The following is a 16,891-nucleotide window of genomic DNA, read 5'->3' as shown; positions in this document are numbered from 1 at the left end:
ATATCTTGCGCACTAACTAACGCACTACTCGTTTTTTACCCCACCCATGTAGAGCGCCCTCTAGGCCCTCATTATTTAATAGCCAGACCTCGTATACTTCGCATCAAGTGACATAGTGACATTTATGCGTTCAATTCTACTTGGAGCAAGTTGTCACTTCTGTGTGGTATTTCTGAGGTGTATTATATGACATGGATTGAGAATTGAATAAACTATTTGGTTTATCGTAATTCTTCGGAATTTTGAAGTGCTGATGGTGTTATAAAGGCAAGAGACTGTATTCAGTAACTAACGATAAATGTATGATAACGTTTGTTGCCTTTTTTTGTAATGTAAATTTTAATAATTGAGAAATCGTCTTGCTAATAACAGTAGAGGCATAACCTATTTCTATAACTCTATAATTTAATATCCACGTCATGTATTATTGAATGATCAATATAAAGGAGAAAATCAATATGAAGTCAAACAATACTTGGTGGTAAATTAATTTACTCCTTTATTGACAGTATCGTTGTACGTATACTTAGAAACAAAATCTGTTACATATATTACCAATTTGTGGTTTATTTTTTACCGTATTGTGAGTATTAACATTGAAGTTATGTTTTGTTTTATTTCACATTCTTTTTTTATTATTACGTGCTGTATGTCACGTATTTAAATTATAATTTTCGTCGCCGTTTCCGAATAACTCCCATGGATAAGTCAGCGACGTAGATTGAAATTTTTACTATATTAGTCAAACATTTTTGTAAAATTTGCGTCTACTCAAAAAAATTTCCTATTTAAAGCAACAAAAAAAACGTAACTTAACTTGAACCAATCTAACCTCAATCTGTCATCACAAACCGATTCGAAAGTTTAATCAGAGGATACAATTTTTTGGATCTATCCTACTAGATATCTTTTAAATACGCCTCTAGAACTTTCTATTCAAATTGAACACAAGCAAAGTTGAGGTTTATTATTTAGAAAAATCCATTTTAGTTCAAGAAACATGCATAAACTCAACTGATGATTTAAGAACAATCCGAAATCAGTACAAAGCCTTTAACATCACAACTGGATCCTAGATGTCAATCCTAGAACGCACAACAATCCCAAAGGACAAAGGATTCCGACAAGAACTTTCTACTAACCCCTCAAACTCGTCGTTTAGAGTCATTAATCTTTTTTATTCACTCTTCTTTCTACTTCAATGGGTTTAAAGAAAATATCCGTTATCATTGGATGTGTCCAGTCTCTAAAATTGTTATTTTCTTCACCGATTTATCATGAGGACCTCAAAGATTTGATCTTCTTGTTAAAGTTGTCTTTCTCCGAGTTATTGCTAGATCAGCAGGTCCTCTATTGCTAATAAATGGTCTTTCTTCTTGTTATTTTTTGAGTCTTCACTATTGGTGGTAGTTAAGCTGTGTTGCTGTCTTTGGGTATCTGGTGGAGTCTTCCCTGGTGTTGTAATCCATCAGCTGGATGTTATATTCCGATATAACAAGCAACATATGATTCGACGTGAACCCACCCATTGTTGCGATAGCTAATATCAATTTTACATAATCTTCTTCAGATTGCTTCGTTGTTTTTCTCTGTCAGTGGATCCGAAATCTAGCGATACAATTTTGTTTTTGTGGTTTCCAAAAGTTGTTTCGTTTTTGATGTTACAGGAGTTGCTTCTGATGTATTGGTAATTATAGATCTGTTTGTTTATTTTGTTTATCCATACTACGTTTTGAAGGTATCCTACGACTTTATTTGCTCTGGCTCTGTTACCTAGTCTTCTACGTCGCCCATCTGGTTATGTCAATTCCAAGGTACCTACATGAATTTTATTATCTTTTGAATGATGCCTGCAGCGCTTCTAGATGAATTGAATAACTTCATGAGGCACTGTTGCCGGTTCAAAGCCTTGAAATAACATGAAGGTTGGGTGGCCATGCTAGCAAATTGCTCAAAAATAGATAACTAGCACAAAGTACCGAGAGAAAGCCTTGGATATGGACTGATTAAACGTTGTTTTGTACTTCAAATCCTTTTCAACCTTAAAACTGATATTTTATTGTGATTAGAAAACCAGAAACTAAGCCTCATTAGTCAACATTGGGGGGATAAAGCGCACAGGTGGTGTAGGTTTAGGATATTTGGACCCACAACGATTAACAACCCTAAATATGAAGCGAAAAAGATGTAACTGTATCAATCCTGACTAAGTTTCTTATCTTCAGGGTGTTCATAACATTTTCCCAAAGTGTAAAATAACGTTAGAAGTCGTTTGGCAATTGCTCAGTAAGGTTAGTACTGAACACACTGTTTACACTACCACTACACCAACACTCCCAATTATACTAATTGAGTGCTGGTGTAGTGGTAGTGTAAATAGCGTGTTCAGTATGAATATAATCAACGGTTCCAGAAGTACAAACTTAGAAGTAAGGTTAGATTCAGCGCGAGAGTACGAAAACTGGAATAAAGATTCATGGCCAAAAATATTGTTCATCAAAGTTCATTATTTAATAGCATAAAGACATCTGAGACGTCTACAAACAACTTAAGAGGTGCACATTTATCGAGGTTATGGTATGTGGAGGGATCAGGTGTGAGACTGATCTCGATTCTTCACCAAGAGTTGTTGATAAGATCTTAACATCAAAATAAGTATCAGGAACTCATTATTAACATTAACAGTCTTCGGAGGAGGTTATACAATGTATTAAATAGCCTATTCAGTTTTTTTTTTAATTAATTATAAGATTCTATTATTTTGGAGATGAATTATACATCATATTTGACATTAAATATGTTTAGTATGAAATTGAATACAAATTAACACTCTATTGAAAATATTTTAAGCCAATCTATCAGAAAAACAACAATTAGTTATTTTTAAAGTTGTTGTTACTATATTATACAATAAATTAGTATCAAACAAAGAAATTGAAATACCCGTGATGATTACACAGCGAATTTATTCTTCTTAAGCATCCATAAAAAACAATCTTTTCGCTGGGTAGGATAAAACTACCTTGCTAGTTGGGTGTAGACCTGTAGACTTGTCATCCGCCCGTTTTGAAATTGATTTAAATTTAGAAATTGCTTCTTTAATCTTGATATTACAAAAATAACTCCACGTAATGAAATTCCCAACTTGTCTGTTTCAGAATATGGCAAAGACATTTATTGGTAACAATTTCAAAGTTTTACAAATACTGCAAGGGCACACTAGTGACGTAACGTGTTGTGACCTCGTCACAACATCTACAATAGTTACAGGGTCAAGGTAAAAGATCATAAATGCAAAGTATACATAAAATTATCGAATATATCATTATTGAATGAGTCAGCTACGATATCAGTACAAACAATTATCGAATTCTATATTAGCCGCGTCCCCACTGGACAAACAATGTTTGCTAAACATTTGTCGAAAATTTCGACAAACTTTTTTCTTTGACAAACAATGTTCGCCGGTGTTTTTGGTGTGGACGCTATCCCAACAAACATTTCATGTATGGGAGGAAAAGGGGCCGCCATATTTGTTGTCTAGAATGTTCCCGTCCTAGATCGAACATTGTTTGTCAGTGACTTTCCCTACCACCAGTTTGGCTTGTTTTAGAGTATTTTGAAGTGGTTTTCTGGCTTAATTTCTGGATATTCAGTGGGAAAGTGTGTGTGTGTGGTTTTTCCGCAAAATGAGTAAAGAGTTTTGGAGCCAGGAGAAGTTGATAAGGTTAATTAATGTTTACGAAGGAAAACCTTTATTGTGGGACCTTAATAATGATGATTATAAAAACAAAATCAAAAGAAGAGATGCATTAGATGATGATTTAGGTGTTAATAATGTCGCCGAGATTAAAAGAAAGATTGAAACTCTTCTAGTGCAATATGGACGAAAGAAAAAGTTACTAGCAACAAATTGTAAGTCCGGGATGGGGGGCAACAGAAAAAAAGAAGCATTGGTGTCCAATTGGAATTTGGATGTCTTTAAGTACTCTTTAAAACCGTTTACAATTGCGGTGCAAATCTCCGGAACAATTTTTGAAATACTTTGTTTGGATACCTTAAATAAATACATCAACGAATGATAGGAATCACCAGAAGCCAATTGTTATAGCCAGACGATCTTGAACTCTGATTGCTTGGCGAAAATTGGTATTTTGTTTACTTATCACTGGTCCAATAATCGATATTAACAATTCAAAATCCCCATTTGTCATTTTCGTAAAATGTGTAAACAAACACCCGGCTGTCAAATCATTTCGGAAATCATCACCACTATATTCATAACGCCGTAAAAACAATTGTCTCTGTCACCATCGACGAGAACGAGGTTCTTCCATTAAAATATAAGCTGCTGCAATGCAAGCCAGACGACGGCGGCGGTTCAAATCGCCCATTCTTCAACAAAACCTAACTTTCTAATGTTTTATGTCGAATCGCAATTGTTTGGTGAAAATGTTTGTCAAACAATTGTTTGTTGAAATCAGAAATGTTTGTTAAAACTGCACTCAACGTGTTTGACAAACTTGTTGTTGTTTGTTCAATGGACCTATACACTGCACAATGATAAGCATTTTAGTAATTTTTAGTGGTCTTCAGTGATATCGACCTAAGCAAGATAATGACTTTTGGCAAGTTGAGTAGTACCTTGAAATCAAACTTACCAATAAGCCTAAAGAGAAAAGTATATGAGCAGTGTGTTATACCTGTGATGTCCTAGGGGGCAGAGACGCATACCCTCACGAGACAAACTGCGGGAAAGATGAGAGTGGCGCAACGGGCAATGGAAAGGGCAATGTTGGGAATTACGAGAAGGGATAGAATTACAAATGAGAACATAAGAAGAAGAACAAACGTTAAGGACATTATTGAAATTATAACCCAAAAGAAATGGAAATGGGTAGGCCATGTAGCCCGAATGACGGATAATAGATGGACGAAAAGAATATTGGAGTGGAGGCCAAGAATGGATAAGAGAAGTAGAGGCAGGCCGCCAACAAGATGGACTGACGATGTAAAGAAAATTGTAGGAAATTGGATACATACAGCTCAAGATAGAGATAGATGGCTTAAACTAGAGGAGGCCCATATCCAGCAGTGGATGGAAGATGGCTGATAGATGAAGATTTAAAAATCAGAAAACCCATTGTTCTAATAGTATTTTTTCAAAAAATTAATAAAATATAGATTTGACATACTCTATATTTAAATAAAATCATATTTTGAGAAGACTATCAATATTATATGCTTTTAAACGGAATTTTGATTGATAGAGACGTAAAATCAAGATATTTTAACAATAAAACCCCATAAAAGATGACTAAGCAGTAAGAAATTAAAAAAATTTATTCGAATTAATAGATAAATATCCTTTTCCCAAATAAACCTACCATTTTACTACTAAGTATTGCTCCAAAACTGATGTTGGAGCGAAAAAATAGAATAGAACCATAATTGAAGCAATATTCATATAGCAGAATCGAATATAACAAACCTACTATCATGTGTTTCGATGTTTTTGATTGAATACGATTAATGATGTTGTAGAGACTAAAATGGAACGCCATACCTATTGGATAGATGACCATCTATACGTCTTTTCTCCTATGAGTCACCCCCTTAAAACTATTCACAATGCGCAGATTCCTATCTTTATCTTTCTCTATACTTTTAGCCTAGAAACAGTACACGTCGCTATCTAGAAAAATCGGAATTATTAACCCTGGAGTAGTGGAGTAGTTTTTTTTTGTGTTAAATGTATTTTGTTGTATTTTTTCTTTTGTATGAATTTTATATTATAAATATGCGACCCAGCGCGATCGTACTTGACAAAAAACAAGGTGCGACTACTCCAAGGTTAAAAACAACCAAATTAGGGATTAGTGGTAATAACCAGCGCAGCTCTACCACTCTACAATATTTCATATTGTATTATTTAACCAATCTTTTTGATGAAATGCTTTGTAAAAAATGATTTTCACTTTTATTGTTCAGTGATAAAACTGTAAGGATATGGGATTGGAACGTTGGATTGGGGTATACAGAACGATCTGTTTCTCCATTACGAGCTCATAAATATCAAGTTACTTGCGTAAAAATCTCGCCTCAAGGTTCATTATTGGCTAGCGCGTCTGTAGATGGAAGTGCAGTTGTATGGAACGTACATAGCTGCATTAAACTGTATGCATTTACCCAAATAAATGGAGATGCTATTAGAATTTGTAGGTAAGAACTACTATTATTATATACTACGTATTTTAAATAAGAAATCATTATAATTTATCTTATTTGTTAAAAGGAACTTTCCCCTTATAATCTTATTTTGTATTGTTTATAAATAATGTGTACAAATTGGAATTTAATCATGATTAAGGAGCTTCGCAAATTTTATACCAGCACATATTCGTGTGTATCGAATATCAAAAAAGAAACCGTTTTAAAGATGTTAGACGAGCATTTGAACGTGCGCAAGATGTCCTTGTAGACAGTACGAAAACTTTTTATCCAGACATAAAAATATAAAATTGAATGACTAAAAGATAAAGAAGTTATCAATAATGTAAAACAAAAGATATGGGAGAAGTTTGAGATAAAAACCGACATGGAAACAACAATAGAGGAAAAATGACTAATAGAAACGAAATAAATTATGATAAAGTATTAGGCATGGTGCAAAAACAAAAAAAGGAAATGATACGACTACCAAAATTATTGATTAATAACCTTATCAAAGATATTTTCTAAATATGAAAGATTACTGGATAATAGAAAGAAAAATTAACATAAAAAGAATTAAATAAGCTGAAGTGGTTTTAGCACTGGACTAGAAGCTCCTGATAACATCTTCACCATAAAGCAAAAGATATGGGAAAAATAAATGTCACAGAAAACACAATTAACAGTCTATAAATTAACAGTTGGGCCCAATATATAGATGTGAAAACTGAACACTCACGAAGTAATCAAAAATAAAATACGAACTCGGGATATAAAGATACTAAGAATTAGAAACGAAGTAGGTAGAAAAGAATTGAAAATAGAATCCGTACCTATTCCAGGAAAACAATAATTGAGAAGAATAAATTACCACAGACAAAAAGATATGGCACGTAAGATCAATTCCGAAATAAAAGAAAGATAGATTAAAGAAGTTAAATGATGCAATATCTGTAAACCTGAAGATGAATAAGGGGATAAGTACTCAAGCTTTAAGCATTATTGCAAACAGTGTAACTACCGCCATCTTTCGGAATCAATAACATTCTAAAAAATAAGAAAATTATCAGCAATAATAACCTGTCGTAGGCGGAGGTCTGTGTATTAATGTTTGAGGGTTATTCGGATAGATTTTTTTGCTAATTATAGAAAAAATACAGAGCAAAAACAGTTTATTTAAAGGTCCAAATAACAAAAGAACAATTAGAAAACATCGTTGTTGGAATCTATAAAAAAAAGTCAAAGTCAAGCAATCAGAAGCTTCCCCTTCTCGCCAAGTACAATTTACCCCGCCTATGTGATACAATTTCCGTTGCAGCCCTTCAGGGGTATTTTCTTTCTATAAATTTCGTTATTTTCGTTATTTCTACGGAACTTGATACTGTCGAACTTTATTTCTTTTTACATGGATCTGATTGCAATTTTCATCGTAGAGAATTGAGAGCAGCTCATTTAAACTTTATACCATCTTTTCTTCACACATTCACAGCTCAATGTTTTAAAATCAACGCCAATTATTACGCTGTCCGATTTCTATCTAATTGATACTTTCTATCTTCCCGAAATTCCATGGAAATTTTCCACCGTAAATGCTATTTTTTTATATGTTTGATTCATTAATATTCTCGTCGATATTACAACCAAATCGTAACATTTTGAAATATATATTTGAAATGATAAAGTGATAAAGTGAAAAGAGCCCATGCAAAAAATTTTATTAAAACAGACGACAGTTTTTAATCGTAAAAGACACTTTTTACAGACAAAAGACGATTCGTTGTACTAGAATCCACTCTTTGACAACAAACGATGGTTTAATTTCGTAAAAGACCATCTGTAAAGACAAATGTTAGTTTGTTTTTTTAAGGATAATGTCTAAAGACAAAAATACAGTTTCTGAAAATATGGATTACTCTAATAAAAGACAAATAACAATGGTTGGTTTCTGAAAAAGACAAATGACAAGTTGTTTCGGTTGGAGTTCCATGGAATCCTCTAGCACAAAGAACACCGCAGTTGCAGCAGTGTCTGGATCTTCCCTTGGTACCTTGACGAGGGCCACATGTTCGTACTCATACCCGCAGCTTCTCTAAGGTGAAGAGCCTCTAGTCAATAGAATAATGTACGTGATGTTTATGGATCCGAGTTCGGTTTTATACTATATCAATATTCCTAAGTTTTCATGGTATGATTCTCATTCCAGGTTTTCTCCAAACAGTACATTATTAATAACAGCTGGAGATAATGGAGCTGTATGTATATGGGATTTGGTACATAGAAGTCTGATTAAGTAAGTGATTTTGAAAACCATTTTATCCTTGTTGAAAATGATCATTTACAATGTATTACTAAATAATTTGGAAGCAATTTCAAGTATTTAACAATATCGCTTCAAACAATGTTGTCTAATTAGACGGTACCAGATTTCGTCAAAATTTAACTCAATATTTTCACAGAGGATTGTCAATTATGTGTTTCAGGACAATATTTAATCATCAAGGAACTACCCAAGCGTTAACATTCACACCCGATTCCTATTATTTGGTTACTGCATGTTCTTTAGAAAATATAATGATTTGGAACACTGAGGACTTACTTGATACTACCAAAGAGACACCATGTGTTCCCGTGGCGAAAGTAGATAGTGCTCAAGACATGGGTGTACTTTCAATGGACATTAACAAACGTATAACATTTATTAGTAAGGATTTCATTTATTAACAACAAAAAACCAAAAATTATAACTTACGAACATCTTACGTTTGAGTTGAAATATTTTATAAAACATGTAATCATAATTGCTACAGTGATTAATATTTTGCACGGTCAACAATTGAGTGGCTCCAGGTTTAGTCAGATCGCATCAGCAATTTCATTTCCACATATCCACGTAAACAGTTTTACCGTCGGTAGTCAGCTCATTGAGTGCTTTGTAGCATTCCAGGATCAGCTTCGATTTAGCGGTTCATATTAGAACGTGGAGATGTGCACAGTTTGGACTGCGTACAGTGGACAAACTCTGTTTGAGCCAGATCATCTTTTTTGCCCCAATCGTGTCACTACCTGAAGGGAAGACATCATTTTGGTTTCATTTATTTTCACTGGGAAGTAATGCATTTCGTATGAAGTAGTTATGTCCGTCTGCACGCTGATACTTATCTGTAAAGATCCGACACCAAGGACAGATCCGTATGCCGTATCAAAGCATCACGTTCCTTAGAATCTATAACAAACCGCTTCTTATTGTTGTGTATCGGGTGATGTAAATTAAATTTCCTTCAGACTTACTTCATTTTTAGTGTACTGTATATCAATTTTTCTTTTTAATTCAATAGAAAACAACACACTATCTCGACAATATAAATTGGCTTCTAGTGGTAATAGTAACGAAATCAAAATATGGACAATTCTTGCGAATTTCATAATAAAGGAAAAAACTTCTACAACAAGTGATATTTCTTTCGAATTATTCGATATCTATGATGGTCACACTTCAACAGTCACATGTGTAAAGTACAGTTCAAATGGGGAGTATTTAGTATCGTCTAGTATGGATAAGTTGGTGAAAGTTTGGGATAATGAAGGTAATTGCGTTGCTTCGCTTGATGGTCACACTAGATATGTAAACTGTGCGGCCATTTCAAAGGATTTATCAATTATAGTATCTGGTGAGTATCGAAATGGTTCACGTAGCGATGAAATAATAAACAATGAAGCTTTAGACTTATTTAAAGATTATTATTATGTACAAAAAAAATATAATTTGCTCCCACTCTAAATACTCTCTTCAGCAGCTATTCGAGCTCATTCTAAATGGAACCCAATGCTCTTAAAGGAGATATGTGCTTTTTTGCTAGTATATGAGCCTTCACATTAAGTCAAGGAATAAATTGCGTTGGACAAGGGCGAAAGAATAATGGAAAAAGAGATGAAGAAGATCATGAACCATGCAGCGGAACTGGAAAATTTCTAATACACCCGGAAGAAGCCATCTGCCAAGTAATGAAAAACTGCACTATTACAAGTAGAGTCGACAGGTACAATTGGTTCCCCAACAGGTACGTGAGTTCATCAGACGAGAAGAAGATCGAACATGACGAGAAGATGAGAAAAGAAGCGGTCAGACTAAACGAAGTGGTCCTGAGGTAGGACAGAAGAAGTTCGAAACAATACCAAAGTAGTGATATCGAAAAAATCACTAAACCTTTCTCCTAAATCATTTTATCTATTGGTTTATTCATATATTTTTATGAAATTTTAGGTTCAAATGACAAAAGTATAATTATTTGGGATACAACCGACAATTTAACTTTAGAATCTGATTTGAATCAACCTAATAATTATTTCGATCGTATATCAGAAAACGATTTGTTCCAGGATGATAACAATGATAATAATAAAGTAACACTTATTGAAAAAATTGACGATTTAGTCGATGGATCGATTAATAGTTGTTGTTTTCATGGTAAACGATTATTGGCAATAGGATCTAGGTGAACAATTTTGATTTCTATTTATTAGATTAGATATTTAAGATCCATGTTTCTTTTTAGTGACAAACTTATAAGGATTTTTAAAATTTCGGTAGAAAATAATGTGGAAGAACATTGCTTTTCTCCTTTTGAAGGACACACGTATGCCGTAAATCATCTAGAATTTTCCAAAAATGGTCAAACTTTAGTTTCATGTTCACAAGATGGTGGTACCGTGATTTGGGATACTAATGTATGTAAAAAGAACTTATCAGATGTAAATATAGTAGATACAACAAATTATTAACGTAAATAAGAGACGTATTAAGAAAAAAATAATTTTATTATTAATATATTTGTACGGAAGTCAAATTTATTTCGTCACAACGCCAAATTGAGTTCAGGAAGTTTGATACAGTGTTTTGAAGCGAATCGTTGTCCATTTAACCACTTATTTTTCGAATTAGGCGATAGTCACTAGGCTCTAGATCCATACTTTTCACTTGAAACATTTGTTACATTGGTATTAAGCCTTAAATCGCTCCCTAGAAGCCATGTATAAGTTGTGGTGATCCCATATACCATGAAATCAACTATAAACACACTTTTTTGGTCAAACTTTGTTTGGATTTTTCTTTGGTTTGTTAGGAGTATGTTTGTGTATCTATTCTTCAGTCTCTGGATCTCCTCATTGTTATCGAGTTTTAGGAACGTAATGGATGATGTTATTGGCTCTTGGTGAATTTTTCTCTTAGCATAAGTCCTCGTATCTCACTGATCATTTGGTTAGCTCGGTAGACGGAGATTGTAGTCGTCATCGTCATCGTCATGGATGTTTATACGATCTTTAGTAAACTTTCCAAACCATTCATTCATCTGATTCATTCATTCATTCATGATTTTAGAAAACAAATTACATCTTACTTGGAAAATTTTGGAAAGAAATTAATTATGAATAAAATTTCTTTCACTGGAAAAGTTATATATCAAAATGAATATTATTAATGGAATGTTTTCAATTTCAGTCGGGCGAGAAGCTTAAATCGATACCAAAGAACGTTTTGTCTATTAAGGTTTGTCGATTATGTCCCGATAATACTTTTCTGATAACCGCAGGGGATGATGAAAAAGCCGTATTGTGGAATATTGAAACAATGGAAAAAATAACGTACGTACTGTTTTATAAATAGTTTTTGATAATTCCTATTTTGAAAACCACCTACCTTCATCATCAAATGCGGGCTGCAACTTCGATATTCACTGAAAACTACCCTCGGTGGTCTGAACTACGAATCTAGCTAATAAAAAATTGAAAATAATTTCGAATAAACAGGTTTATATGAACAAGCTATTTCAGTACTTATTTAGCGTTTGGACACAGTCGGTATATGATATGATTTTATTGTGCTATTGATCAAATTTACTTTTCAGTACTTTTGAAGGACACTCTGATACTATTTCTGGTACATGTATTTCTCCTGATGGAAGAATTGCGATTACAGTTTCACTCGACGCTAATTTTAGAATTTGGTCTTTGGAAAATTATATATGTTTATATACGAAAAAAGACGCTCACGAACATGGGATTCAGAATTGTGATATGTCACCGAATATGGAGCCCTTACCAAATTCAACGGATGACGTTCAATCTTATTTACTAGCAACTTGCGGAAACGACAGTTTCGTCAAATTGTGGAGAATATTAGTACCGAATGTGAGTTTTATCACCGAATTATTACTGTACTGAAATTTTCCTGACAAACGTAAAAAACAAATGGCACGAGTCCGATATCCGTGGCGCCTGGATTTGAATATGTCATTTTGTAAATTGACCCAAAATAAGTTGAAAATGAGGAATAAAATTTTTCGACGTCTCGCTTCGTTTTCGAGATATCGATACTTAAAGTTGGAGAAATTTATTTTTATTTAATATTTGTATATATCAACCTAACCTAACTTAATTTAACCTACCCTAACCTAATCTAATCTTCTCGTGGTACACTTTGAGTGTAAAAAGTTCAAAAATCATGAATTTTTTACAGCCAAAATTATCTAAAAAAATATTTTCTTCGCGTGAGGATTATTTTAGTTTTCTTTTATTATTATTTTTTTTCTTATGGGGGGCTTCGGTACATAATGAAAAACAACCGACAATTCTTTATGAAAAACATTTAATTACCCATGTATTTCTCGTATGTTAAGTCACACACATCACAGAGTTATGAAAATTATCAAAAATGGCTAATTTTGTTTCTGTTTTTTTTCAATATAATTTTTGGAGTATCAGCGTAAATAATATAAGAATTAAATAAAAAATCTTTTTTTTTATTGAATTACAAGTTTCGTATTGAATTTGAAGGGATAAAATATTCATTTGAAACGAAATATTTAACGCCATCTTTTCAATAAAGCGAATTTTGAGTTAACGTTTGATTATAACTTCAAGTATCGATATCTCGAAAACGAAGCGAGATATCAAAAAATTTCAACAAATATTAGATGTGGTTTTATCTTTATTTTTTTGAAACAGTATATCAATCAAAGGGTATTAGTCATGAGGTACGTTCGCGGTTCAGTTCATTCTAATTTTAGTAAATTCTAGAATTTACACCAAAATAATCGTGTTTTATTAATAAGATGGCTAATTTGGGAGAATACAAAATAATCGGTAACCAATAAAGATTCACTCACCTGATATTTTATAGCGTTAACAAAAATACTTTCAGAGAGTTAATAAAACTTTGTCGTTTACCATGGTTAGTATACGAATTGATCAAAAACAGCAAACGGAACTGGAATAGGAATATACCAGAACCAAACATTCTGAAAGCCTAGGGCAGTGCACCAAGCAATTTTCAAGCAGAAATTCATGCAATTGAAAGATGTGTTCGGTTAAATCCAGAAAGGATTGGAGAGCATCATACTGTTCGATAGTTAAGCAACCATTCGAGTTCTAAGCTCCAATATTATAAGGTCCAAAGACGTTTAGGATTGCCTAGAAAAATTAAACGAGCTAGGCAAGAAGAATAAAATTACATACAAGCCCTTCATGGGACACAAACCCTACTGTGGTATCAGCTACAGAACAATGGAAAAAGCAATGGAAAATAAGGTAGATAGAAGCAAAAACAATTATTGGGACAACCGATAAAGGCTGAGATAGGCAAAGACTCTTCTACAAAACTATAACCAGAGTAGACCTACTGAATGTATCAAGCTAAGTGAGAACAATCTACGAATATTAAAAGAACATGCTAGATATTCTTGCAGATGAACGAAAGCTTAATCCACATTCTATCGAAGTGTGAAGCATTAAGAAACTCCAGATCACTACACTTGGGTACGTGTGAAATAGAAGACTTTTTAAAAGGAATAGAAATGATGGATCAGCTGGGTTTTCCAGCATCGCAGCAAGAAAGAGGTTCACAAGATATCTTTTGGGTGGCAGTGTACCCAAGACCCCAATACATACATACATGATTAATACTCTTTTTTTATCACTAAATATACTAGGAAACAATAGGAAAGGGAATTTTATACTTGCACATAAAAGTATTTTAAAATTTTTCACCAGAGTTCTACCAGTTGAATTCCGTTTCAAAATTACTGGTACTCGTTCGAAGTTCGAATGAAAGCGAATATTTAGGCAACCACGATTACAAAAGCTTGTTGCTTAGGTTGTCTAGCTCGCAGAAAAATAATTCTTTTAACGAAAATCCAGCAGCCTTGCGAATAAAATGTTAAAATAGAAATGATGGAAGTCTTTCATCGCGTGACTAATACGTCAGGAATTATATTCTTATTAATCAAATCGACGTTTTACGAATTGCTGATTAAAAAACAGATTCCACTTTTGATTTGTTTGTATTTTATTTATATCAACATATTTTGTATAACTGTTTTGATAAAAATATCGATATACTGGGTGAATAAGTTACAAAATCCAAAATTAATATTAACCATTCTGTAATTTTTGTTTATTGGTAGTATTTCTATAGATCCTGTATTAATTTATGATACTTCAGGAAAACGGTAACCCATCAATCGATTTACTGAACATAAAATTATGGAAATCTCTACGAGGACACGGAGGAAATGTAATATGTGTCCGATATTCTCAAGTATTGGGCGAATTTCTTTGTTCTGTAGCTACAGACCGTCAAGCGAGAATATGGTCTGTCCATAGCGCTTACTGCCTTTATGTCCTGGATCACGATTCGATAATAACATCTTGCTCTTTTAACATCGACTGTTCATTACTTACAACTGGTTGTTTAGATCGAACGTTGTGGTTATGGAAATTACCACAACACTTGGTAAGTTATAATTTTTTATAAATTCAAACAATATTGCCACCAGGTAGACAAATGCGGTCACTAAATCTCCCCCATGATCTCTTTCTTCATTTACTACATTCTTTTACATTTCTTGATGTCAAATTCCATTTTCAGGTCTTATCTATATCGTCCATAAACTGATCCGTCTATTTTTACCGGTTCTAAATTTCTGTAGACAATTAGTGACCACTAGTTCTTCTTTTTTATTGTTTTTATCATACGAGGGCTGTTTTTTTCAAACCTTAATCGCTCCACGTAGAAGCTACGCGGGAATGCGCTGGAGGCGACTGCGAAACTCTCACACTACACATTCCGTCATTGTTGACATTCAGGCGTCAGTCGGCGTTGTGCTGCAGCCGCTTAAACATGGCCGCCATTATTGATACTCCCGCCAAGTGTTTTCTACAGGCTGATGGTTATATTTCTGCAGAAATACATCGGAGAATTAAAGAAAACCGCAGATTCACCATTACTGCTTTTTCTATGGAATTTCCAGAAGTTTCAAGGTCTGTTTTGTTATTGAACGGTTAGGTTACATTGGTGGCAACTTTCTCTGAAGAGGGTATTGAAAAGCTTGTCGAAAATGATTTAAAATGACCAAAATTTTTATTTCAGATGTTTCAATCTACAGTAACAGATAAAATGAAATTGAAATCGAAACCAATAATAAATTGGACAACTTTGGATATTATAAATTGGTTGAAAAATATCGGTTTGCTTGAATTAATATCAAAAGTGAAGTCGAATTCATTGGACGGAAAGAAAATTATCACTTTATCTGAAGAACAAATTTGTACAGAATTGGATTTAGGTAATTTTATTATTAAATATAATAACCTGATTCTTAGTAATTATCTATATATGCATCATCAAGATCAAATTAACGACGTGACTGATAAAACCTACTTTCTAACCCAAAACTTCAAAAGTTTCGACACCAGTCACGGTTCGAGATGATGAGGATTACCATGAACTGTGTCGAAGTGGAAACTTTAAAAAGAAATGAGCTGATGGGAAAAGCATTCCAGAAATTCTATATTAATAAAAAGAAACTATATTGTACCAAAACTATCAAGGGAAAGAAATAAGAAACTAAAGAAGACAAATATTTTATTTAAAAGAAACATGGATTTACACGAAACTGTTATAAGACGAAGACAGGTTTTTTAAAATAATTCATCAACTGGTATAAATCCACCAACAGGAAAGAGGCGTTGACTGATGATAGTACGCATCAAACGATTTTTGAACTGCCGATGGACTTTTGAATCTACTCTCTACTGAATATGATATTGATGAAATTACAGAAAACTATGAACCACGGTGATTGAATCACCACCATTGCGAACTGAACCCCATTGAACTGGTACAGGCACAGATAAAGAGAGAAGTTTAAAAAAAAATAATTTTGAAATGATCGATCTACCAATTGTGAATATTGATCGCAATTCATTTTCTGATTTGGATTTTTTTAACTTTTCAGACGAAGAAGTAAAAGAAAAATTCGTTAAAGAAATGCGATGGTTAAAAAACAAAGAAATTAAAATGGATGCTGCTACTTGGTTAGACGTTCCCGATAAATTCCTGTGTCCAATTACTCGCGAAATAATGAACGATCCAGTTATTTGTAGCGATGGTTATACGTACGAAAAAAACGCAATCAGCGAATGGTTTATGTCCGGAAAATATACGAGTCCGATGACAAATGAAAAACTCGTTAATTCAAATGTAATAAGTAATACGAAATTACGTACTGCAATTTACGAATTTTTAGATTTGAACGGTGATACAGAAGAAGAAGTCTAACTTTTTTATCATTCTTCATAATATAATAAAAATTTAAGAAATTTCATATAGTATTTTTTGTTG

The 16,891-nt window shown here is 33.3% G+C and overlaps 1 protein-coding gene across 1 annotated transcript; it reads left to right on the top strand.

Moving 5' to 3' along the window:
* Positions 1–390: 390 nt before the first annotated feature.
* On the top strand, positions 391–16,874 carry LOC130443243 (WD repeat, SAM and U-box domain-containing protein 1-like). The gene is made up of 13 exons (XM_056777778.1): positions 391–583; positions 3,159–3,277; positions 5,992–6,222; positions 8,417–8,503; positions 8,694–8,914; positions 9,549–9,881; positions 10,475–10,706; positions 10,767–10,938; positions 11,711–11,853; positions 12,117–12,399; positions 14,711–15,001; positions 15,638–15,833; positions 16,506–16,874. Exons 2-13 carry the CDS (start codon positions 3,162–3,164, stop codon positions 16,826–16,828), a joined length of 2,628 nt encoding a protein of 875 aa, XP_056633756.1. The 5' UTR covers positions 391–583; positions 3,159–3,161; the 3' UTR covers positions 16,829–16,874.
* Positions 16,875–16,891: the final 17 nt, after the last annotated feature.

This window comes from Diorhabda sublineata, chromosome 1, assembly GCF_026230105.1.
Source record: "Diorhabda sublineata isolate icDioSubl1.1 chromosome 1, icDioSubl1.1, whole genome shotgun sequence".
In the NCBI taxonomy this organism is placed as follows: domain Eukaryota; kingdom Metazoa; phylum Arthropoda; class Insecta; order Coleoptera; family Chrysomelidae; genus Diorhabda; species Diorhabda sublineata.
The sequence above is the reverse complement of the archived record's forward strand: the minus strand, read 5'-3'. Positions and strand labels throughout refer to the sequence as shown.